This window comes from Dromaius novaehollandiae, chromosome 2 (assembly GCF_036370855.1).
Source record: "Dromaius novaehollandiae isolate bDroNov1 chromosome 2, bDroNov1.hap1, whole genome shotgun sequence".
Taxonomy (NCBI): domain Eukaryota; kingdom Metazoa; phylum Chordata; class Aves; order Casuariiformes; family Dromaiidae; genus Dromaius; species Dromaius novaehollandiae.
This window is the reverse complement of record NC_088099.1, coordinates 1,454,672-1,478,842: the sequence shown is the minus strand read 5'-3', so window position 1 is coordinate 1,478,842 and position 24,171 is coordinate 1,454,672. Positions and strand designations below refer to the sequence as shown.

The window sequence follows — 24,171 nt, the reverse complement described above, 5'->3', positions numbered from 1 at the left end:
TGCGAGGTGGGGCACTGCCAACGCACAACGCTGGGAAGCGGCACAACTGGCCAGCAGCAGTTCTATGGTTAAAGACATCGTAAAGGCACAGAAATAGGGCAGTTCATCTGAACTGCTCAAGGCTCTGCTGAACCCAGACTCCCATTGCTCCAGGATAAGCAGGCTTCAGCTCTGCTGTGTGTGAGGGCACACAGGAACATATTGCCACAAGCCGGCATCAAGACACTCAGGCTCCTGTCCAGGGCTTCCTCCTCCTTTTCAGGGAGGATAAAATGACACACAGGAGAGGAGCACCAGCTACCAAAAATACACAGTCCACAGCCCCTGAAAGACAAACAGTCTAAAGATCTCTGAAGTCTAAAGTACTCTAAAGATAAATAAGGCAAAACTTGGTCTTAGAGGTGAGCTGCAGCTTGAGCAGGATACTGCAAACAAGACCTCTCCCTTCATAAAGCCGGTCGTAACTGTCCAGTTCTCAGTTTAGAGATGTTTCTTCCACTACGGATCCTGCCAGAAGCACCCTGACACTAGTCAAGGCTGCCTCAGAGGGAAAGGCACACTTGTCACTTTAATAGCATTCTGTCTCTTCAAGAGGCAGCAATTCAAGGTTAAAGCACAGATGTGAGAGGCCCAGGTTTGGTCCTACATTTGTCACTACCTTGACATCAAGTACGTACCACTTGCCTTTTGCATTTCTCTGAGCCCTCTCACTCACACCCGTGAGATGCCTCAAGCAGCACTGTAAGCCCAAAGTTCCTGCAGTGCCTCAGAGCCTTGGATAGAAGCTGTGAAATAATGCAGGTATCAAAGATTCTCCTGTAGCTGCCATGAGACACAAGACTCCTTGCTTCCTTGCATAAAGCCCTCAGAGGCAGTCGTGTGCTCTTAAACAGCTCAAGACCATTGTCGTCAAAAGCGGCACAGAATACCACGTATTGCACTCTTGCAGTGACCACAAGCCTCTGTCCTGCACGTCCACCACAAGCAAACTGATGGACCACACTCACCTGGATGGCTGGGACAAGGGTGAAATAGCCGATCAAGATGATCCCAAGCTCCGTGGCCATGTTCTTCATAATCGACCAGCTCTCATTACTCAAGCCTAGAGAAAGAACCCGCAAAGATAGATCAAAGGAGACTTCGCTAGCGAACAGACATGAGGATAGCACTACGGACTCCTCCTCGCTGGATTTCTCTTTTTTTAGAATTAGACATCTACAGTTAACAGACCAAAAAAGGTCATTTTCAAGCTACAATTGATCTAATCTATTTTGGATGCCTATTTTTAAGCCAATTAAATGGCCTAGAGACTCCCACATCTATAACAGATCATCATTGACTATAAAGGGGGCTCAGCATGACTCCCTCAGCTCACAAAACTGTCCTAATTTAAGCAGTCTATGGGTACAGTACAGGGATCCCAAAGTTTAAGAGCCTGCTGAGTTTTTGAGCCCCATTTTCTGCGAGGATAGAAATTGCATGGAGTTTTTTAAAACTAGGAAGATTTTTGTGCTCAATGGGGATCATCCCAGAGTCTCTCTTCTCTGATGTTTCGAGATACTTTTTTAAAAAAAATTTGCAAGCTACATTTATATATGGTTTGAGTACACTCAAATCTTTATGCAATTGCAGTGTTTCTATACTAAAGAAGATATTTTGTCATAAACTCTGCAGAACTTCATGCGACCCATGGACTGCATTTATTCATGACACGAGAGGACAAGGTACTGCATATCTATACCAAGAGGATGCAGCTTTCCCTAACACTTCTTTAAACTTGTTTCATTCAAGAATCTTAAAAAGCTGTGCCCATAATTATCAACTTATATTATTTTTTAAAATTAATTTAAAAAGAAACAGTACAAAGAGACTATTGGAACACAATTCCCAATACAATTCAACACACACATGGTCCCGGTTTCTTGCACAGGCCAGAATTCGTATCTTTCCCCATCTCCAAGCTCCTAGGTTACCCCTAATTTTCTCTTCCTCTCAAGGTTTTTCCAGAGCAGGCTGCATACCTTGGGCAATGCGTAGCTTCACTTCCAGGTCAACGGGCGTCGAGACAACAGACTTGGTGAGAACCAACACATTCTCTAGGCCAATCACTACAACCAAGTATGGAAATATCTCCCTAGAGGAAACAGAACGAGAACTGAAAATGAGGTCATTAACGAAAAAGTATGGAAGAACACAAATTAAGCAACAACCACACACCCTAGGGTCAAGGCCAGGAAACTCTGTTCATTGCTCTTAGCCATATCCCCTCTCATACAGCAGTAATCTATGATGAGGTGAAGGCTGTGTATTCCATCTGCTTTGGACAAATGTTAACACTTCTGCAAAGCTGCATGTTTTTCTGACAAATAGCCATTGTAGACCACCACTAAATTATTCTTTATGCTTCCCAGGGCTGGGACAGTATCCCCCCTCTAAAAGTCTCTACAGCATCAGGTACAAAGAGGTGCAGTCCTTCAAAAAGGAGGACTTTGAACACCATTGTAATACACTCAGTAATAATGAGGCAGCAAAACAAGATCAAAACACAAGGGCAGGGATCAAGTCCAAGCGCCACCAATGAAAATCCTGTTAAACTGCAGCTAAATATTACATTAAACAAAACATTTTTGAAAGTTTCTCAAGTGGCTCAGATATCTAGCAGACACAAGTTTCCACACTCTGCAGCCACTTAGGCAGAGTCATTCCAGCCTGAAACATCTGCAGTAAAACGCAGCCCAAAATGAAATGTGGATTCTTTGACCTACAGGTGAGTGCAACATATTTCAGACCATGACTGACACAGGAGAAAAGCTGCATGACTTGCCTGTACCAAACAGATACTTTAAGGAGAAGTAGAGAACAAATGGAACTGAAAGCCCAGTGGTGGCTTGCGGTTAAGACATAGACTCTCGTCATTGGAAGAAATCCCTGCTTGGCTTGCTTAACAACACTTTGCAGTGAATGTGAAAATCCAAGGCTTACAGTTCACCGAAAATGAGACTAAAAACAGAGCTGCAGCAGAAGCAGTTTCACGTCCTGAAGCAAGTCTCAAGCAGTGAAGGGGACGCAGTGAAGGAGCCTCTCTGCTGAAAGGAGAAAAATTAATCTGCATGGAGCTACGTCCTCCAGCATCCCAGTTAGCTCAGAAACCCTGACACCGAGAAGAGCATGCCACATACATATGCCCTGTGCATGAATAAACTAAATCTTGCTGCGGATAATTTCTACCCAGGATTCAAGAATACACACTGCAATGGAGGTGCCTTCCAGGACATTCCCAAGAAGAAGAGTAAGACTAGCCAAGGTCTCCACTGTGACTTTATTCAGCTCTCTTTCTTGCCCCTAAACTTGTTTCCTGTTTTGAAAACACTTACAGCCCAGATCAGTAAGAGGGAAAAAAAGCTGGAAAATGTTCTGGCATGAAACAACGGTAGTAATTCTCTTGCTTTCCCTCCAGCTAAACTTAGGCAAAAATAATCATGCCTTCTTTTCAGGGGGTAATGAATTTGTGCTGTGCTGGTCTGTACAGATCCACAAAGAGAACGTGTGTGCATGCATACATACACCCCCCTTGGCAAATCACCAACAGTAGAGAGAGTTAAATCAGAGAGCTTCAGAAGAACTACTCCCATTTTCTGCCATAAGCCCCGAGGACCACCTTTTGAATGCCTACAGTCATCTGACATAGGCTTCAACAAAACTTGCACCCACACAACTGTCATCAGCCTGTAACATAAAAGCTCAACTGGGGAAAAACACCTGCCTGGAATCACTGCTAACTCAGCTATTTCATTCCAATTGACTTCTTGAACAAACAGCGAGCTGAAACAGCAAGAGCTCTGATCAAAAAACAAATTACAACCCACTCCCCTAAAAAAGAAAAACAAACCTCACCCTTCCCCGGGTACAGCTGCCTGCTGCTTGCTCCCAGCAGAGAGGGGATGAAGACCACAGCCAATGACATGACTGAACTTAAGAGTGGTATGATTCAAACAGCTGTAACCCGCTGGCCAGTGAACCGTGCCGCAGCGCTTGGGCCAACCTCGGCAGAGCGGGCCATGACGGCGAGCAGCCCCTTCTGCCGCGCGAAGGTCACTGCGGAGACTCCACAACAGCACCGGCCAGCGAGACAGCGCGGCCTGAGAAGGCAATACGGTGATTTAACACTGCTAACAGACACGGAGTCGTGTCCTGAACGTCTTCCTCATGGCACAGCTACACATCCAGCCTGTGGGGAAAGCGTGGAGCATCCTTCTGCGTGGCCCAGCTTCCCACCACGACTAGCACTCCAGCGAGGCTACATCGGAGATGCACCGTCGTGCTATCACGACCCACGCAGAACCACGACGTCGCACCCCTACCTCCGTGGCACACAGCATCCTTGAAATCCAGTGGCACCACTCTTCAGCTAAAACGCAGGTTTCATGGCATGGAAAGTGAAAAACAACTCAGGAGTTGATCACATTTATTTTTACAGAGAATTCTACTGCTTTACGCTGTCCTGCTTTGTAATAAGCTGCAGATTTTTGCAGCACTAGCATATCACCGGATCAACAAAGCAGCCAGAGAAGGCCGGGTATCTTGTCACTTGAGATGGGGGAATCACAATCTTTCACTCTTGGCAAGCAAATCTGGATGTAGAAGCTAGAATTGATCAGTGTGCAGTAACACCAGCAATATGTGAGCTGAGGCTTAGGCCCTGCCGAGATGAGCAGCGCATGCCTCTCAGAGCTCCTCTTACTGGGTGCCAGCAAATTTCACAGGCTCAGTTAAATTCAGTTTATGTTCTTTCTGGTTGTCTGCATAACCATGAGTACTACAGATATCTTTAAGAAAACTGAATGAACGTTTGCAGGTTAGTGCAGGTGCTGTGGATAGGACGAGCTGCTATGGTAAGTTCCATGAACCACAAGTACCTCCACGGCTACAGAAAAGAGAAAGGAAATACGAGAGCAGTGACAATATAGAGTATTTGTTTTTCTTTTAATGTGAATAATCCAAGCTACCATACATCCTAAAACATATCTTCCAAAGTCACCCTACAGAGACTGTCCTGGAAGCCACAGACCATTTACCATGCTGCAGCCCTGCCCATTCAGCTTCTGGTCTTAATAGAATTTTACAGATTGGACTTGGGAAGCAATGGAGTAGAAGGAAAACCAAAAGGAAAAATCCTGCTGAGGATTCAGTTGGAGTGGGGGAGATCTTTCCTCAGAACTGGTGTCCCCCAGAGGTCAGTACTGGGTCCGGTATTGTCCAACTTCTTCATCTGTGACCTAGATGAAGGGACAGAGTGTCTCCTTTGCTGAGGATACAAAACTGGGAGGGGTGGTTCATACCCCTGAGGGCTGTGCTGCCATCCAGAGGGACCTGGACAGGCTGGAGAGATGGGCAGAGAGGAACCTCATGGAGGTCAACAAAGGCAACCACAGGGTCCTGCACCAGGGAGGAATAACCCCAGGCACCAGCACAGGCTGGGGCTGCCCGGCTGGAAAGACCTGGGGGAAAGACTCTGCAGAGAAAGACCTGGGAGTCTGGTGGACAACAAGGTGACCGTGAACCAGCAATGTGCCCTCGTGGCCAAGAAGGCCAACGGTATCCTGGGCTGCATTAAGCAGAGCCATGCCAGCAGGGCGAGGGAGGTGATCCTGCCCCTCTGCTCAGCCCTGGGGAGGCCACACCTGCAGTGCTGGGTCCAGTGCTGGGCTCCCCAGTACCAGAGAGACATGGAGCTACTGGAGCGAGTCCAGCAAAGGGCCACTAAGATGGCGAAGGGACTGAAGTACCTCTCCTATGAGGAAAGGCTGGGTCTGTTTAGCCTGGCGTAGAACTGAGGGGGGATCTTATCAATGCACATAAATACCTGAAGGGAGGGTGTAAAGAGGGATGGGGCCAGACTCTTCTCAGTGGTGCCCAGTGACAGGACGAGAGGCAATGGGCACAAACTGAAACACAGGAAGCTCCATCTGAACATAAGGAAAAACTTCTTTACAGTGAGGATGTTTGAACTCTGAACAGGTTGCCCAGAGGGGTTGTGGAGTTTCCATCCCTGGAGACAGTCAGAAGCCATCCGGACAGGGTCTTGGACAGCCTGCTCTAGGTGACCCTGCTTGAGCAGCGGGATTGGACTAGGTGATCTGTAAAGCTCCCTTCCGACCCCAACCATTCTGTGACTCCGTGAATCACAGAGGATAAATTCCCTTCATGTTAGTAAGGCACGGTGGTTTTGAATGAGATATAAATCCAAGGTCCTAACCTTACACGTGCTGACTTGTGATTACAGTTTCCCTAGTACTCACCCAAGCTGCCACGTGAATGTTAATTCTGGTATCCTAAGCAAATTTTAGCTCTAACAATTAAAGTGCAACACATTACTCTCCTCCTCTCCTGCCCAAAACCTGCAAAGGAAGTGAATTTCTGTAGTGAATGAAATAAATACAAAATACATAGGACACTTATAGGCAGCTTCCTGTTCATGTCAAAGAATCCAAAACCCAGCAAGTACAACCCAGTTCTGCCTTTATCTAGTGCTATTTTCAGCACATAACCTCTGCCACCCCTTCAAACAGTAATTCAGGACTGAAGACCAATGTGAGAAAAGCCCTTCAGAATCCTTAGGGATGGAAATGGCTAAAGAAAGAGAATGTGACAAACATCAGGGACAGATGCAGTCTTGTGGAGTGCATTAGTTAAAGCTCACTATCTAGCACCACTTCCAGATAAGCTGCAGTAACCCTTCAGAAGGCAGTAGAAATAAGGAAAACAAACCCTGTAATTCTCTCATCAACTATGTCCTGCTTAATCAGTAGTTTTTACTGCAGAAGATAATTAACGAGTAGTCATAGGTTATGAGATTAAATCGTCTGTGAGGAGTCAAGTTTTTCTTACTTTAAATGACTAGCAGTTTAAAAAGCAATGAGACATTAGCTTTTCTTGAAAATAAGATGAGTCTGTGCAGGACAAACACAAGCTGTTCATCTCCTACAAACAACAACTCAAAAGCTTAAGTTCCCTTGTCCACACTCAGGGTGAGGCAGATGGCATCAGATCCTTGTTATATTTTCTGCCATAATGAAACACTGAGAAGGAAGCTCAAAATAGGAAGAAGGAAGAAGAGCAAGGACAGATGCCATGCTCATGTCCATCTACTGAAACATTTCCACTTCACTCCCTACTTTGATGCTAGCAGGTGTTGCACAACAGCGTGATGCAGTATCCAATGGAGTCAACAGAAATACTGTTAACTTCAGTAGAGCTGAATCAAACAAAGAAAACAGATCTTCTCTGAGTCCATATATACTTGTAAACAGAGACGTTCCAAAACTTTTGAAAGGTTTAAGGATTTATCTCATCAATTTCTTTCATTTAAAATGTAAATGTTCACCTTTGAGCTAGTCATTTTAAGTTTCTTTCCTTTTTAATAGTCAACAAGGTCACAATTTTAGATTGTGATTCATCTCATCTAACTGAGATGCCAACTTGTGGGTGAGGTGACTCGTGCTCTGGAATTGTCTACAGACTTTCACAGTCCATCAGCTCGTAAGAAACCCACTTCTAGTGAATGCCAGCCAGTCTTCCCAGCACCACTGTTTAGTCTTTCTTAAATCTTGGTTAGATCATGCCCCTCTCCACTTAGTTTTCTTTTCTGTAAAATGAGACTAATGTATAATTACATTATGCAATAACGCATAATTACACTATCTCCTATGATTATTTTACTTCATTAGTATTTGCAGTATGTTTTAAGATAAGTGAAAGCTACCAAAGAAAGATAGAAGATGACTAATGACTCAGGTCTAGTTTATATATCACATCTATAGTACTCAAGTACTGATCTCTAAGCAACAAGTTTAATTTAGTACCTTACAAAAATCAGTGAGAAAAAAAGGCTTATCACGAATAGAGACACCATTAAAAAACAAACACAGCCACATGTAAAAAGCTCTGCTGTAAAATAAAAATTTTAAAAGGGCAAATCAAAGTTTAACCAGACAAATGTGACACTGCACCCTGAAGCTGGCCAAATCCTAGCATGTTCGGTATGTGCTACACCAAGGATATACTGTCCCCATGTCTGGAAAAGTTCAGCATCAGGTAACTAGAGACAGAGTGCTTTGGCAGACATTGGGGAATCAGACAAAGGTCAAAGGATCTCTTGGGTACCTGCAATCCCAACCATTCTCTATACAACTTCCTCACATTTTAATGCTCCTTTTATTTCACCTAGGCTATGTTTTCTTTCAGCATGATCCCACCTGTGACAGCTGTTGAGATCAAACATGAGCTTTGAGGAAATAAAAAGGAAAGCCCCAGTGCCTTTTTGGATAATGGAGAGTTCGAGGTGCCTCACTTGCTCCTTCAGTGTCCATACACTTACAGCACTTAAGAAAGGAGTCAGATCAAGCCCAGTGGTATCTTTCCACATAATAGTATATATTTTCTGATGCAAGGACTCTTATCAACACATGGTATCTGTCTAAAAGAGCAGAATTAACCTGCTAAAAACACGCTCCCTTGTCCAAACTCACCGGAAGTCAACGAGACCTCACTTTCAGTAACATTGGACCCCAAGCATCACAGAATCCAAGTGTCTTCCATCTAATTAGACAGCATTCATAAAGTACTGCAAGAATGAAGGCTCTATCCCAAAGGAAACTGTCCGAGCAATCATTTTAAGGCAAAGAAATTCTGCAGGAAAACTGCTTTTAGAAATAAGGACTGAATTAATCCTTTTTCTCTAGCAGCCTACAGGAAGAATAACTGGATTGGTGTAGCCCTGTGTGTGACAATGGTAAGGCTGATGGTACACAGACCTCTGGTCACTGTACTAACCAACACTGTTCCCTTCAATTCCCCATATATCTGCATGCAAATGTTATCTGTTTTCTTATATCAAAGCTGTCTTATATCAAACCACCAAGTGGACCCTGTTTTATTTGTACAGCTCACAGTATAACATGGTCTTGATCCATAATTAAGGCTCATAGACACCACAGTAGTAAAAATAGTAACAAATATTTTAGTTTCTGAATTCAATCAATAGGTCTGCTTGGCTTCTAGAATAGAAATTCCTCAGCCTAGTTCTGGTTCCTGGTAAAATAATTGCCAGCATTCAAGAGTCCCCCTCATGGGTCAAACATTTATTGTTTCATGGTACATAGCTGGAGGGGGGAAGATGGGAAAAGAAATGAGGGGTGTTTCCTTAACTATTTAGGAAAGGAGTCTGAAAATCAAAAGAAAGATCCTGAATTCAACTTTGAGCATTGTGAAATGAATAGTGTACGGAACTTGGTAGGGAAGAGCTGCTAGCTATAGCTTTCTCAGGGATTTTCTGCTTAACACAAATATAACGAATTGTAGTAACTACATCAAAAGTCACAAACACTGACTGTAACATACACAGCAACCCCAGTCAAAAGAAGAGCTGACAAATATCAGCGATGGGTGCAAAGATACCAAGCTAGCTTCCTAGGCACAATACCACAGGTCAGCTCTGCCACTTTCCAAGATCTTCCTCAGCAATATGTAACAAACCTCAGTTAGCCAGCGGAAAGATAACAACCCCTTTCAGATGCTGAGACAAGTCACTGCAGGAGGAAGGAATATGGGAGCCGATATAGCTGCCATGAAATCAAGTTTATGAATAAAAGATGTCCCAAAAAATCTTTCAGCTCGAGGCAGAGAGGGACAATGGCTAAGCATCCCCACACATCCCCAAAAAGCCTGTGACGCAGTCAAGAGGGTCTATTCACTGGCAAGCAGAGAAACACAAAGCCATTCAGCTCAGGAGTCGTCTGATAACAACTTCGTACAGCGCTATGGAAGCGTGTTTGAAAAATGCTAGATTTTAAACACTAGACATTGAACAACTGTTTTCAAATGATTTTACCCCATCTGCCCTTCTTTGGCAAGAGGTTCAGCTCTGGAAACATACCCTCCATTAAGAGTAGGCGTCAAGCCAAAGAGCGTGCACAGGCCAACTGACATAAGCAGAGAGCTGAGCACTGTCACGACCGCTGCCAGCGCCAAGCCCCATTTCGACTTCACCATGTCAATCTTCCCTGAAAAACAGAATGCAAAGTCGCTATTACCAAACAAAAGAAAATGACATAAAAAAAAATCAAGTGCAAGGGATCCTCATCCTCCCTTACTTCAGCAGGTAGCTTACTATCCTGCAGCCCAGAAATAATGGTAGCTCAATGTCTGAAATCCAGCTCCCAGATACTTTTGACACGACAATACATTGCTAAAGAGGTACTGTAGCAAGGATTGGGCCCCACGATAACGCACGGTTTGCAGCTCAAAGTAGTTCCACACACAGCACTATTGGAGCATGAATGAAAGGACCTTAATTGTGGCTAGTAAGGACTAAAACCACAAGGTCAGAACATGTACTTGATCTGTCTGAGCATGAATTAGTCTCTCTAAAGTGGAGAAAACATCATTGCTATGGCACTTAAACATGCAGGAGACAGAAACCACCACAGAAGATATCACAAGGAATAATACAGCACTCACTGAGAATAGATTAATTGAAATCAAATAAACAGGACTATTGATTCTCTACATAGCAGTTTTCTACCATGGTAATATTTCAACATCGCCTTTCCTGCTGAAACAGGAGGCAACTGCAGTACTATGAACTGAACCCTTTCCCTGAGAGGCAGCAGCAGAAAAGGCAACCTGCCCCGATCCCTTGCACGTGTCCCACCAGCAGACACACAAGTGGCTTATTAAGCCTGCTCTCCCCTTGAGGGGCTCCACCCCACAAACCTACGTGTGGAGAAGTAGATGTAAGCGAAGAGTATAATATAGGTGGTGACAAGGGGGATCAGCTCAGCAATGCCAATCTCTTCCTTGAAGTGCACGTGAATGATGTTCTCCTCTCGCAGCGTGCAGTTAGGACTGGGATGCAGCAGCTTGAGGCGAGAACGGAGGCTGCTGAGGAACCTGAGATGAAAAGCAAGCAGAAGGATGTGACTTATGATATACCAAACAACCAGCATGCAATTTCAAGGAGGAGCTCAATGGGTATAAGACAACGAGCAAGAAGCTCTATAGATTTATACAGACTTGCAAAACACAGTTCTCTCTAAGGCCTGACTGCTAAGTCTGTTCCTCTCTGGCTTAAACTACCTTCATCACATCTGTGGCAATCTCACAGACCTAGATTTCCAAGAAGAATCAATGATAAGAACTATGAAGACTCAGCAAAACTATTTAAAGCAAGGGCTCATCATCAAAAATCCTGGCTCTGGGGAACCGAATGTGCTCAACATGTACTCTCAAACATCCCCTAAATTTTACATAAGTACAGCTGATGAGAAGTGCTACATGACAGTCCCTGAGGCTGAAGGTTTCTTGCACGGGCAGCAACAGAGCAAGTTTCAACTACTGTGCCACAAATTCATTCTAGGCATTCCTAGGCGAAGTCCGTGCAGCACAGAGCAGAGCACTTACTCTTCAGACCCATTCAATCCAGGCCAGCTCTGCCAACATTGCTAAAGGGGTTCTACAGTTGGTGCCAGCTGAATTAGTGCTTACTGGAAAGGAAAACACTCAAACTCCATGCACCAGGAGCTGAGTCGAAACAGACCTACTGGGCTTTGCCTGTGGCTTTCAGCTATGACAGCTCCGTGGGCAGAAGAAGCCATCATCAGAGGAACTCCCACTAGCAGCGTTATTATATATATTTTTCTAAAAAGAAATGGAGAACTCAGTAACGTATCTCCGTTAAACACAGCAAGTTTTCTCCCCAAAATAGCACTCTGCTTTTCTATAGCAAAATACTCTAAAACGCAAGAAAAGGGAGAATAAAGAAAAACATAACAACAATCAGGGTAGAGAAAACAGCAAAATTATCAAGAAACAAAGAAAGAATCCCTAACATAAAAATACCACAGCTAAAGCTCCTTACCTAGAATCATAACGCTGGAGACCCAGTGTGACAGTGTATGATACCACTCGCTTCCTATTATAAAGGTTCACCCCACTGTACTTTCCAGGCAGTCCAAACAACAGATCTGCAAAAACAAAATAGGAAGAAAGCATTAGGATAACAGACAAACAAACAAAAAAGATAAGAAACGAGTGTTCACTGCTAAGAATGTTGCATGAGAGCTACTATTCTTACATGAAGCATTTTCACAGAATCACAGAATTGTTGAGGTTGGAAGGGAGCTGGACAGAAAGCAGCTCTGCAGAGAAGGACCTGGAGGTGCTGGTGGACGACAAGTTGACCATGAGCCAGCACTGTGCCCTTGTGGCAAAGGAGGCCTACAGCATCCCAGACTGCATTAGGAGAGCATTGCCAGCAGGTCAAGGGAGATGATCTCTCCCTCTGCTGAGGACTGGTGAGGCCACACCTGGAGCATGGTGTCCTGTGCCGGACTCCCCAGTACGAGAAGAACATGGGCACAGTGGACCAGGTCCAGCAAATGGCCACAAAGATGATCAAGGGATTGGAGCATCTCTCATATGAGAAGAGGCTGCGAGTTGGGATCACTTAGCCTGGAGAAGAGAAGGCTCAGGTAGGATCTTATCAATGTGTATAAATACCTGATGGCAGGAGAATAAAGACGACTGAGCCAAACTCATCTCAGTGATATCTAGTGACAGGATGTGAGGCAATGGGCACAAAGTGAAACACAGGAAATTCCATTTAAACCTAAGAAAGAAAACCTTTTTTCCTGCGAGGATGGTCAAACACTGGAACAGGTTGCCCAGAGAGGTTGTGGAGTCTCCATCCTTGGAGATATTCAAAACCCAGCTGGCCACAGCCCTGAGCAATCTGTTCTAGCTAACCCTGCTTTGAGCAGGGGGGTTAGACTAGATGATCTCCAGAGGCCACAGAATCACAAAATCACACAGTTTGGAAGGGGCCTCAGGATGTCCTCCTTTGTCCAGTGAGCTAATCATTCTTTCATAGAAGGCTATCAGATCAGTCAGGCATGCTGACTACTCCCGATCACCTTCTTGTCCTTAATATTTTTGGAAACGGTCTCCAGAATTATTTGCTCCATTGCCTTCTCAGGGACTGAGGTGAAGGTGACCAGTCGGACATTCCCCGGACTCTCCTCCTTGAAGACAGGAGTGACATTTGCTTTCTTCCAGTCATCAGGAACCTTCCTGAATCAGCACAACCTTTCAAAGATTATCAAAAGTGGCCTCACAACAGCATCAGCCAGCTCCCTCAGCACTCATGGGTGCACCTTATCGTGCCCCATGGACTTGTGTACATCCAATTTCTTTAAACGTTCCCTAACCTGATCCTCTTCTACCGAGGGTAAGTCCTCATCGCTCCAGGCTTTCCAACAGGTCTCAGAGGCCTGGGATTCCTGAGAGCAACTCTTACCAGTAAAGACTGAGGGGAAGATGGCATCGAGTACCTCCGCCTTTTCCATGTCCTTTGTCTCCAGGTCCTCCGCCCCACTCAGCAGTGGGCTCACATTATCCCTAGTCTTCCTTTTGCTGCTGATCTGATATACCTGCAGAAGCCTTTCCCTCTTGCCCTTCACCTCCCTCAACAGATTCAAGGCCAGACAGGCTCTGATTTTCCTAACCCCAGCTCTGCACACTATATTCCCTCTGGGCCACCTGTCCCTGCTTCCACCTCTTGTACACTTCCTTTTTATGTTTGAGTTTAGCCAGGAGCTCCTTATTCATCCATGCAGGCCTGCTGTTATCTTTTTTGACTTCTTACGCATCAGGATGGACCGTTCTTGAGCAGGGTGATCCGTGAAAATCAACCAGCTCTGCTGGACTCCTCTTCTCTCCAGGACCATATCCCATGGGACTCTTCTGAGTAGATCCCTGAAGAGACTAAAGTCTCCTCTCCTAAAGTCCACGGTTGTGACCTTGCTTTCTCCTTTCTTCTCTCCTCCTCTCTGGATCCTGAGCTCCACCATCTCATGGTCATTGCAGCCAAGGCTGCCCCCAACCTTCACATCCCCAGCCAGTTCTCTCATATTTGTAAGTACAAAGTCCAGCAGAACACACATCCTTTCTGGCTCCTTGATCACACGTGTTAGGAAGTCACCATTAATGCACGCCAGAAACCTTCTTGATTGCTCGTGCCTTGCTATGTTGCCTTTCCAGCAGCCATCAGGGTGGTTAAAATCTCCCATGAGGACCAGGGCCTGCAAACATGAGGCTTTCTCTTGTTGTCTTAAGATGTCTGTCCTCCTCCTCATCATCTTCTCCTCCTTGATCAGGCTGTCTGTAGCAGACACCCACCACAACATTGCCCACATTGCTCTGCCCTCTATTATAACCCATAAGCTCTCAACTAGCTCATCATCTGTCCCTAGGCAGAGCTCCACACACTCCTGCTGCTTTCTTGCATAAAAGGCAATTCCCCCTCCTTGCTTTCCCAGATGGTTCTTCCTAAGAAGCCTGCATCCATCCATTGCAGCACTCCAGTCCTGTGAGCTATTCCACCATATCTCCACAATCCCAAAGAGACTGTAGCCCTCCAGCTGCCCACACCTCTAATTCCTCCTGTTTGTTTCCTATGCTGTGTTCATTTGCGTACAGGCACTTCAGATGGGCACTCAATTTGTCCTTCAACAGAGGAGGCAGGCATTATCCTTAAGGACACATCCAAAGAAATCCTTGTACACTTGTTCTTGTGTATGTCTGTGTGTGATTTGAACCACAGGTTCCAGGAAGACTTTGTGTTACAAAGGTAGTAGACTATTAAATGTTTCTTCTGTTAAACTTTTAATCTTGCACTAAAATGCAGACTTAAAATCATGCATAATGATTAACACTACCATTGCTCTCAGGAATTTCTAGGATATTGTGGACCTCTATCTTGTTTGTAAATGAGCTGTCAAAGAGAGACATCATGTGTTCCAAACTACAGTCTGCACAGATTTTGGATGCTCAGAAAATAACCTTTAAAACAAACTCGCTTTGAGGTTACAAAACCTCTTTTCAGACATGTCAGATTATAGGTTTTCCAAAATCTACAAAGTTCCTTTAAAATTTTCCCTGACACTATGTAACTACTAAACAGTATGATGACAGATGCAGTCAGACTTACTTTTTTAATTAAGAGAACAAAAATACTTCTACGGGATCTGGTGTCCACTTGCAGTATATGCAGGCAAGTATCAGTGAAAGCACAAGAAGGAGCAGGATGAATATTTGTTCACCTGTGACAGTCAGACAGTCTGAATACAACAGCCAGTGCTTTTCTGAGAGCACCAGAGAAAGAGAGGATAGAGCATACGTAGGGGAACAGGAACAGAGAGACTTAGGCAAGTTATCTGTTACTTTGACACCTACAGAACAGAGACCGATGGAACTGAATTATTCACGTTCTGCAACTTCAAAACTGAGTCCAAACACAGATACAAAATCAGATGAAATATATTTGGTAGTTTCATCCCAGCTGCTGAGAGTGGCAAAACGCCACCTATTTTGGCAATATTGGCAATCTAGACACTGGACATAATGAGGACAAAACAGTAGAGCAACCTGTAGGTGCATTTCTCACAGCTTCAGCGGCACTTCAGCCTCCTACCTTTGAGAGTAGCTGATGTTTGCAGTGTCTTTGGTTCATGCTGATTAATAGTTTTGATGATATCTGGGTCAGCATTAAAACGCTCTCGGTCGTTCTGCCAAAAGTTCCCTGGAGACAGTAACAGACAGCCATGTTCGGGGAGCAGATTCCGCAGCTTCTTGAGGCCCGGCAGAAGATCGGTCACCTGAAGGCAAACTTCCTCCAAGCTTTTGACACCAGAACTGAAACATAAGCGAAGATTAAGCACTGCAATGCATGTTGCAACACTCGCAAACAAAAAGGCAAAGCAGCGGAGATGAATACCCAAAGGACTGCACCCCCGTGTTGCTGTTCTCGCTCACTGTAAGAGGAGCATAAACTCCAGAGTCCCACTATCACTCTGCATAGTGTCTGGCCACACAGCTTTCACTCTTCACCAATCCTAGGTGCCACAATTTTCAGTTCCACCATTAAGATACCTCCAGTGTGATTCACAGAGAAATCAGATCCATGGAATTCTTCTTAAAAGACCTTTAACTCCTCTGTATCCCTCTTTCCACATATGGTGAATGGGACACTACACAGAAATCCGCATCAGTCTTCCTGGGGTGGCTTAGTTAAGGCGTACAGAGTGCTCTAAAACATTCAAAGGGTCTAGCAGGGATAAAGTTGTTCAATACTCACAGCTCTGCAAAATCTTTTCAGAATTCCTCTGCATTGCATGGAAGAGAAAATGCCTTGCAGGTTCAGAAATTAATGGAGATGCAACACCAAAACTGGGTGTGAACTGGAACTTGTGGTTATGTTTCCAAACTTCATCTTAATGCAATTACATAAATCCTTATCAACTAATAATTCAGGCGAGATTCAACTTGGGCTTACAATAGCATCCGATTGTGACGGCTTAGTGACAAAAACTGGCAGCATGCCATTTGGCTAGACAAGAGCTGTTGATCCAGAAGAGAACACTTCCCTCAACGTGATAAGGGTGACTGGTGGGATTTTGCATGGAAATGGTAGATTTAACAAAGGCTAAGTTAAGATACAGGAGACCAGTTTTCCATAGCTCCCCCCACAGATAACAGAGAGAGAAGGCAGCTCCTCCAGAAGACAAGTCAGTCAGGATCCTCTTTTGAAGAGCCTTCTCTACAGATTTTTTTTCTCCTACAGTGACTGCAGAAAGAAAACATGGAATATGACTTACAGTGATCTAAGTCTTTGTCTAAAACATAACACTGACAACAGTTTATACTGCAGATGAGCTTGTGTAAGTTCTGATTCATGAAGCAAACACATACAGCCAATGTGCCTACCAGTATATTCTGGATGCAGAGAAGGATACCAAAAACATGTAAAGTGGAGCAAGCGTCTGCTGCACTACTAAAAATCTCATGTCACTTCTGACTTTGTACAAAAGAGGACTGCTCAAAGTTTCAACAGTTTTAGAGTTGATGAAAATATAATCACCTTCTGTTTCCTATGCAGTTGTCAAAAATCTTCAGCTATTTCTTTATTACCATAGTATAAAAATACACTTTTTTCACTTTTTTTTTTAAAAAAGTTCCATTTTTTGCACCAGAAGAAAGTAAATAAAATTTGATACTGATAAGAGCAACTGACAACAAGGAATTTCATAATGACTTTTGAGGTCATTTCGGAATTAATCTCAAAGCTAGATTGTCCCTGAATTATCCAAGTCTGCCACTGAAATGGGAGCCCTTTTCCCCAGGTTTAGGTCTAAATGCCTAAACGAGTACCTAGTCCTTTGTTTCTGTTGCCTGTGTAAGTTTAGTCTTGCTTCTATCCAGCACCATAACACACCAAGGGCAACATACCAAGCTGAGCTAATGAGAAGACAACACACCTGCCAGGAGGAAGTTGTTTCTAGCTTGTAATTGGCAAATATATACTCATCACCACCTAAAATTACACATACGATAAGGGAGCAGGTGAGCTGAAAACACTGTAGAAAGGATGCCAGTGCCAAGGCTTTGTGAGCTGGTAGGAAGGCGCTCCATATTTAACTGCATTAATGGCACTGCTAAAAAACGATCAAGAAGAGAGCAGACTGCTAGATTACAAGGAATGGTTAAAAAAAAAAAAAAGACAAATCATCAGGTAGCGTAGTAAAGCAAACACCCTCAAAAATGAAGCAATGGATGTCAGCTGTCAAGGATGTATGAACAAACAGTAAATGTTCCCTAGCCATGTGAATTAGAGGACAAGGAATGAAGAAGGCAGCTCGCTAAAAAGCTACTAGATGATCAAACACTCTAACTCTTTTCTCCATGCTTGGCCTCAGCTCTCAGCATCATTATTCTCACTGAGCATAAGAAGAAAAGCAGGGAAGCTTTACTGTGTTTAGAAAGTAAGGTGAGCCAAGAACTTGACAGTAGATAAAAACTTAGAACCAGAAGGAAAGCATATTTAAAAAAACAGAGGCAGAATAAGGTGTATAAAATGCACTCTTGATTTACAAACGTAGAATATGCCAGACTAATCTGATTGCTCTTTTAAAATATCTGACTTCCTGGACAAGGAAAGCACAATAGCTCTCATTTCCTTGGGCTAAGGAAAGCATCTGATGCAGTATCCCATAGAAGATGTATTGGTTAACACAAAGACAGGAGTTAATACAAAAACTGCAAGGCTGTAAAGAACTAGCTAGCAGGAAGATTAACAGTACAAAGTGCAAGCCCACGGACTTGGGGAGCTCAAAAAAGGTGGGAGCTCAATGGCTGGAAATGAGATAAAAAGGGGGACCTGAAGGCATTAATCAACCACTTGACGAAATATGTGATATTGATGTGAATGGCTGTAAAAAAGGGATCAGCAATCTCACCAAGTTGCAGGAAAGGCATTTTCAGGGAGAATAAGGCACAAATGAGACTTCACTTAGAATACCGCATACAATTCTAATCTCCCATGTTCAGGAAAGATAGAGTAACAATAATAGTGCAGAGAAGACCAACCGGGATGACAATCTGGATACAGAGCCTTCCTTATCAATGTTAAGGGTTTCAAATTTTAGCTTAACAAACAAGGGTTTGGGGAGGGGAGCATGAGTTTTTCCTGTAAACATCCAGAGACAGCGGAGAGCTATTTTTACAGAGACTCTGTGTTAGTACACAGACAAGCAGATATCAACTGGTTATACATGCAGTCAAAGGGGAAACTCAGGAGAAGGGTCCTGACCGTCTGAAATTCTAGAAGAGCTTAACAATAGGCTCGGTGGGGTCAAACAAACTTGTTTTAATGCAAAGCTTGCATGTTTATGAAAGAATTACACAACACACAACAGGTATAACCTGGGAGGATCTGTCCAGACCTCTCTGCCTAAGCCCTTGCCTGGAAGATTCCTGACAACTGTCAGTGGCTGAATAGGAGGCAAGTTCTCTAGCACAAAAGCTAAACTACTCTATGTGCAGGATGGGTATGACGTTACTTATCAACAGCGGTCTCTCATTTTCCTTTAAACTGTAAAAATCTTAGAATTTCAAAGCTGACAGTGAGACTTACTAAGCAATAGGTTAGAACACGGGTGTGTGTGACAGTGGGTCAGTCTGCCTTCCACGCAGACTTTAACAAACAGTAACTACCTGTCTCTCAGGGCATGGTTTCTGATCTCCTCCACTAGCTGGAAGACACGGGACAGCGGTGAACGAAATACATCCACAGCAAGGAAGTTCTTCTGCCACGGGGAGACGGTAGCTTTCACAAAGATCTGCTGGATGTAGGCCACTGGAGCACCAACATACTGTGGGGAAAACCAAAGGGAGAACGAAAACACATGGTGAGTGGGAAGCTGTTTAGCAGAATTAGAGCACAGCTTGGCGACTTTTCAGGGAGCGGTTTACCAGAATATATTTTTCTTTACCAGAATATATTTTTCTTTCCCAAATTAGAGGTGAAACATGACAGTAGTAACCTAGCAAGAACAGAAGGAGTCTGTTTCTCAAAGGGGCAAAATGCCACTGACCATTTCATCATCAGTATATCGCACTTCTATGTGAGGCAGAGGCTCAGCTCCTGCTGAATTTGGTCCTGCAATGGAAGGCAGGAGCCGGGAATCACTGCCTCTCATAGACTCCTCTCACAATGCTGTTATGCAAAAGAAAGTTAACCTCCCACTCTGGACATGAGGATGTAAGTCTAGTTTACCTTCACAATATTTACCAGTCAATAAAAAAATAAACAAACAACCCCCTTTAAACTACACTCAATTCACTAGGTTCTTCACTAGACCACACTGTAGCAGCTAGCTATACAGCCAGGATCTGTGGCTGCCTCAGTTCAAATTCAAATGAAACGCTCTTGACTGAGACCTTAAGAAGTAAGCCCAGACTAGCTACATTATCAGAAAAAAGCCTGCTAGTTGTAATGGCATTTTAAAGATACTTTCTAGAGCCAAGGAGAGAAAACCGTAAAACTTAAGGAACCAGATGCTCTGACTTCTACTTTTAGGCCACAAATCCAATCCTAACTCAGGCTAAAATGACTGCTAGTTTCTATTCTGATAGCTAGGTAGTGATCTCTGAAGTATAAGCTGGCTGTTTGGTCAGAATCCAGGTTCTTAAACAGCATTTCAGAGCTCTCAACTCTTGCAAGCGCCTAGCATCATTTTTTCTGGCAGAGTAAGGCTAACACAGGAAATATCACCGGCCAGACTGCCTAAACTTAGCAGTTAGACTAATCAACAAGGGACCAGAAACGTTTTCAGTTCACTACAGTAAAGCACAGGTAATACAAAAGAGATGTTTCAATACCTCATCTCCTCCCGTCCCCTATATACCCCCAGCACACCCACCCCCCCCGAAGCAGGAGACCTACCCAGTCGGGACGTTCACCGAGATCTCCCTGCTGGACGCCTGGCTCTGGAGAAGGTGGGAAGTAATCCTTCACGGGGGTGCTGTACTCCACAGGTCCCGTTCCAGGTAACGGCAGCTTAAGCAGCGGGTAACTAAGATAAAGACATAAGTGAGAAACATTGCCTTTTTTTTTTTATTTATTTTTTTAAACTAGGCTTTTAGACAGCTTCCCAGAAATGCTGAAAGAATGAATGGGCCATGCAGAGCACACCCACTCCATCTCAAACCGGTCTCTGCAGGACAGGAGGTGCAGCTGCAATACAATAGGGCTTTAGATCTCATAGCAACTGTTTTGTCCCCTAGCTAACAGCGATCTGGTATTTCACCCTTGGAAAGGGACAACTAAAAAATCCCCGGAGAAGAAGGAAAGTTCTTTACACAGGAACTCAGCTGAATTACTTTCCATCACCTAAAGGTTAGTAGTGCTTAAGGCACTGGATTAAGTAGAGCTACCTCTCAACTATTCTGTAGCCTTCAAAAAAATGAAATTATTGTTGCATTTAGATTGCCACTTTCCTGACCCATACCCCATACTAACCACCTAACTTTCCTCATGGAGATTTGAACAATTTCCAGTATTTGACATAAACTTCACTGGTCCCCAAAGTCCCCAAAGCACTTTTACAAGTAGCAATGAGATACCAAAATAAGTATTAGAGCCTTATCTTTTTGCTCCTTTGCTACCACAATCTTCAGGTGCTTGTAGCAGCTATCCCACAATAAACACGGCATTAAAGATCAATACTTCATACTATTCGAAAGTTGATATACTGAGATTTTCTCTAAAGTCACTAAAAATCACATCAGAATTGAACTGGTGGAAAAAGCAAGGCTGCTGTTCCAGAGATGTGTGACCAACAGGCTGGAACTGCCAGAGCCCAAGCAAACCAGAGACTGGATTTTCCTGGACTATATAAAAATACTGGGATATAAAAATACTGAGGTTTCTATAGCTTGAAGCATCAAAGGCCACGGTGACGATAAGCAATAGTTAAGATGAGGTTTCAGACTGAACAGCAAAAGGCTAAAAAGAACAACGGAAGCAAAAGCAAGACATGTCAGATTTGCAATTTTATTAGTTTGACAAAAATCCAATGCCACAATTGTACTCAATTGATTGCGCAGTGTGAGAAAAGAGAAAAAGAAATAATAAAATCATGTCATGATACATCAGAGGTGGAAATACCCAGCAAAGACTACAGTCTGGAGACACAGCACGGCCTTTTTTCTCTAGCAAGCAGCAATCGGTTTTAGCCCTTCTAAAAGACGCGTAGCACCTGCTCATCACAGATGATCTGATGAGAACAAAGGCCTGGGGGAGATCTACAGCAGTCATTTGATGGCTGATTGAAACTAAGATTGACATAAATAAAGAAAAACAAAAGAAAAAATCAACTAGAGGTGATAAACAAAGCAGAATGAGTTGAGCAGGTGACTGAGGAAGAAGGATTTTTTTCACTAAATGATTTTGACATGGATGCCTCGATAGGCAGCTCCAGAAAGCTAATAAAGGACCAAGAGGAAAACACTTAATTCATGTTGCACGCTTATCCAAACATGGATTTCCCTGTGCAATCACCCCTAAGTTTTAAGAAGTCAGAATGAAAATCCTTTAAAGAGCTTACCGTATTTAAAAATAAAGGCACTGAACCTAAAACAGCGTATTTATAAGAATAGTAATGGGATGTGCTGGTTTTGCCTCAGAAGCAACTGCAGAGCAGCCCGTGTTTCAGAAGTGATCTTGCTACCCCTCCAGCTGAAGCTTTGCTGTGTAGGACCAGGATATCATCCGACACGGCAAAGCAAGTGGCCACCAGTGCTGCACCTGAGCAGGAAGCCTCAACATACCGCAGAGCTGATGGAAATGATGATAGTCAGCAACGTAGCAGACTGTCCTATCTACACAGTCAGTTTGGAAGACCTGAACATCACCAGAGGTCACAGCTACAGCCCAAAGCAAAGGGTGACAGAAACGCTGAACGCTTTTGGGTGCTGAACGTTTCACAAGCACTCCTTCCCAGTTTAGCAACGTTCAGCCAGCCCTGCACGCAATCCCACCCCGAACACGCTTTCAGTCAGGTCCTGTCTTCCAAAGCAAAAATGCCGCAAATCCTGGCAGAGGGCTCACTTGCACATGGAGCGTTTCCACCTCCTAATGCCCTGCTGGGATGCAAGGATTTGGCCTTCCTACTCGTTGCTAGCGAGGGGAAGACTATTTTCACCAGCCAGAGAAGAAAGAAACCAAAGTGGGTGAAACGAGCTCAGCCTGCAGCAGCAACAAATTGCTGCCCCCCAGGAATATGACTGCATCCCTCCCTTCCCCCACTCACCTGTGCCTGGCTTAGGGAACATCCTTCTTCATCCTGCTCATTCAGTGTAGGACCCAGTTCCGATTTAAAACATGTACACCCCTAAATCCTGGCCTTGCAACAGCGATCTCGCCTACAGAACTCATGGGCCTTGCAAGTGCTAATCAAGTCTCTCCTCTTCCCCACCAACATGGGCACATTATACGTTTTACAACGGACAAGAGCTGCAGTGAGCGAAATTCCAGTGAGATGCAAGGAAAACGTTCTTCGGTCAAACACTGCGAGAGGGCCCAGAGAGCTTGTGGACTCTATCTTTGGAGATATCCGAAAGTCGGGGCTCTGAGCCTAACTGAAGTCAGCACTGCCTTGAGCAGGGGACCGCACCAGACGGCCTCCAGGCATCACAGGACCATTAGTGTGGAGGGGTCTCCAGAGGGCTCTGCTGCAAACCCTGCTCAGATCAGGGCCAACGAGAGCAGGTTGCTCCGGGCCGTGTCCAGGCAAGTTTTGAATATCTTCAAGGATGGAGGTCCCACAGCCTCCCTGGGCATCTGTTCTAATATCTGACCACCCTCACAGCGAACATTGTTTTCCTTACATCTAGTCAGAATTTCCCACGTTCCAGCTTGTGTCCTTCCACTGTGCACCTCTGAGAAAAGTCTGGCTCCATCTTTTCTACACCCTCCATTAAGCAGTTGTAGACCAGCAGTAAGATCTCCCATGGGCCTACATAAGGCTAAGCAGACTCATGTCCAGCTTGTCCACCGAGGCTCCCAGATCCTTTGCTGCAGAGCTGCTTTCTGGCTGTCCTGCTGCAGGGGCTTAGTCCTGCAGTCCCAGATGCAGGACTTGGCATTTGCCTTTTTGTCTTCGTTGAACTTCAGGAGGTTCCTGTCAGCCCATTCTCCCAACCTGTTGAAGTCTCTCTGACTAGCCTTCCACCGCTAGCCCTTGCCTTCCACCATATTGACTGCTCTCCCCTTTTGATACCAGCTTGGTATCATCAGCAGGCTTGGTGAGTGCACACTCTGTCCCACCATGCAGGCCACTGACAGGGATGTTGAGCAGGCCTGGCCCCAGGATCAGTCCCTGCTGGATGCCACCAATACTCAACTGCCAGTTGGACTCTGCACCATGGATCTCCTCCCTTTTGAATCTGTGATCCAGCCCATTTTCCACCCACCTTATCTCCTTATCCAGTCCATATCTTACCAACTCAGCTATGGGGCACCATGTCAAAGGCCTTGTTAAACTCAAAGTACACAAGATCCTCTGCTCTTCCCCTTGTCCACAGCACCAGCCATCTTGTCACAGAAGGCAGTCAGGCATACTTTGCCCTTGGTAAATCCATTCTGGCTGGTCCCAACCACATTCTTGTCCTTCATGAGCTTGGAACCAGTTTCCAGGAAGGTGAGGTGAGGCTGACCAGCCTGTAGACCCTCCCCCAATTTCCATGACCTTTTAAAGATGAGAGAGAGCAGCCTCA

At 44.5% G+C, this 24,171-nt stretch overlaps 1 protein-coding gene across 3 annotated transcripts in view; it reads right to left on the bottom strand.

Annotated features, from left to right (window-relative positions):
- The window catches only part of SCAP (SREBF chaperone), a 74,071-nt gene that overhangs the window by 17,538 nt on the left and 32,362 nt on the right, over positions 1–24,171 (bottom strand). For all 3 annotated transcript variants that reach the window (XM_064505617.1, XM_064505618.1, XM_026115016.2), the window contains exons 3-10: positions 20,339–20,468; positions 19,108–19,265; positions 15,530–15,750; positions 11,918–12,023; positions 10,778–10,950; positions 9,935–10,061; positions 2,022–2,134; positions 1,008–1,102 (exon numbers count right to left, since the gene is read on the bottom strand). In XM_064505617.1, coding sequence (XP_064361687.1) covers positions 1,008–1,102; positions 2,022–2,134; positions 9,935–10,061; positions 10,778–10,950; positions 11,918–12,023; positions 15,530–15,750; positions 19,108–19,265; positions 20,339–20,468 — 1,123 coding nt within the window. The remainder of the gene's footprint in view (positions 1–1,007; positions 1,103–2,021; positions 2,135–9,934; positions 10,062–10,777; positions 10,951–11,917; positions 12,024–15,529; positions 15,751–19,107; positions 19,266–20,338; positions 20,469–24,171) is intronic.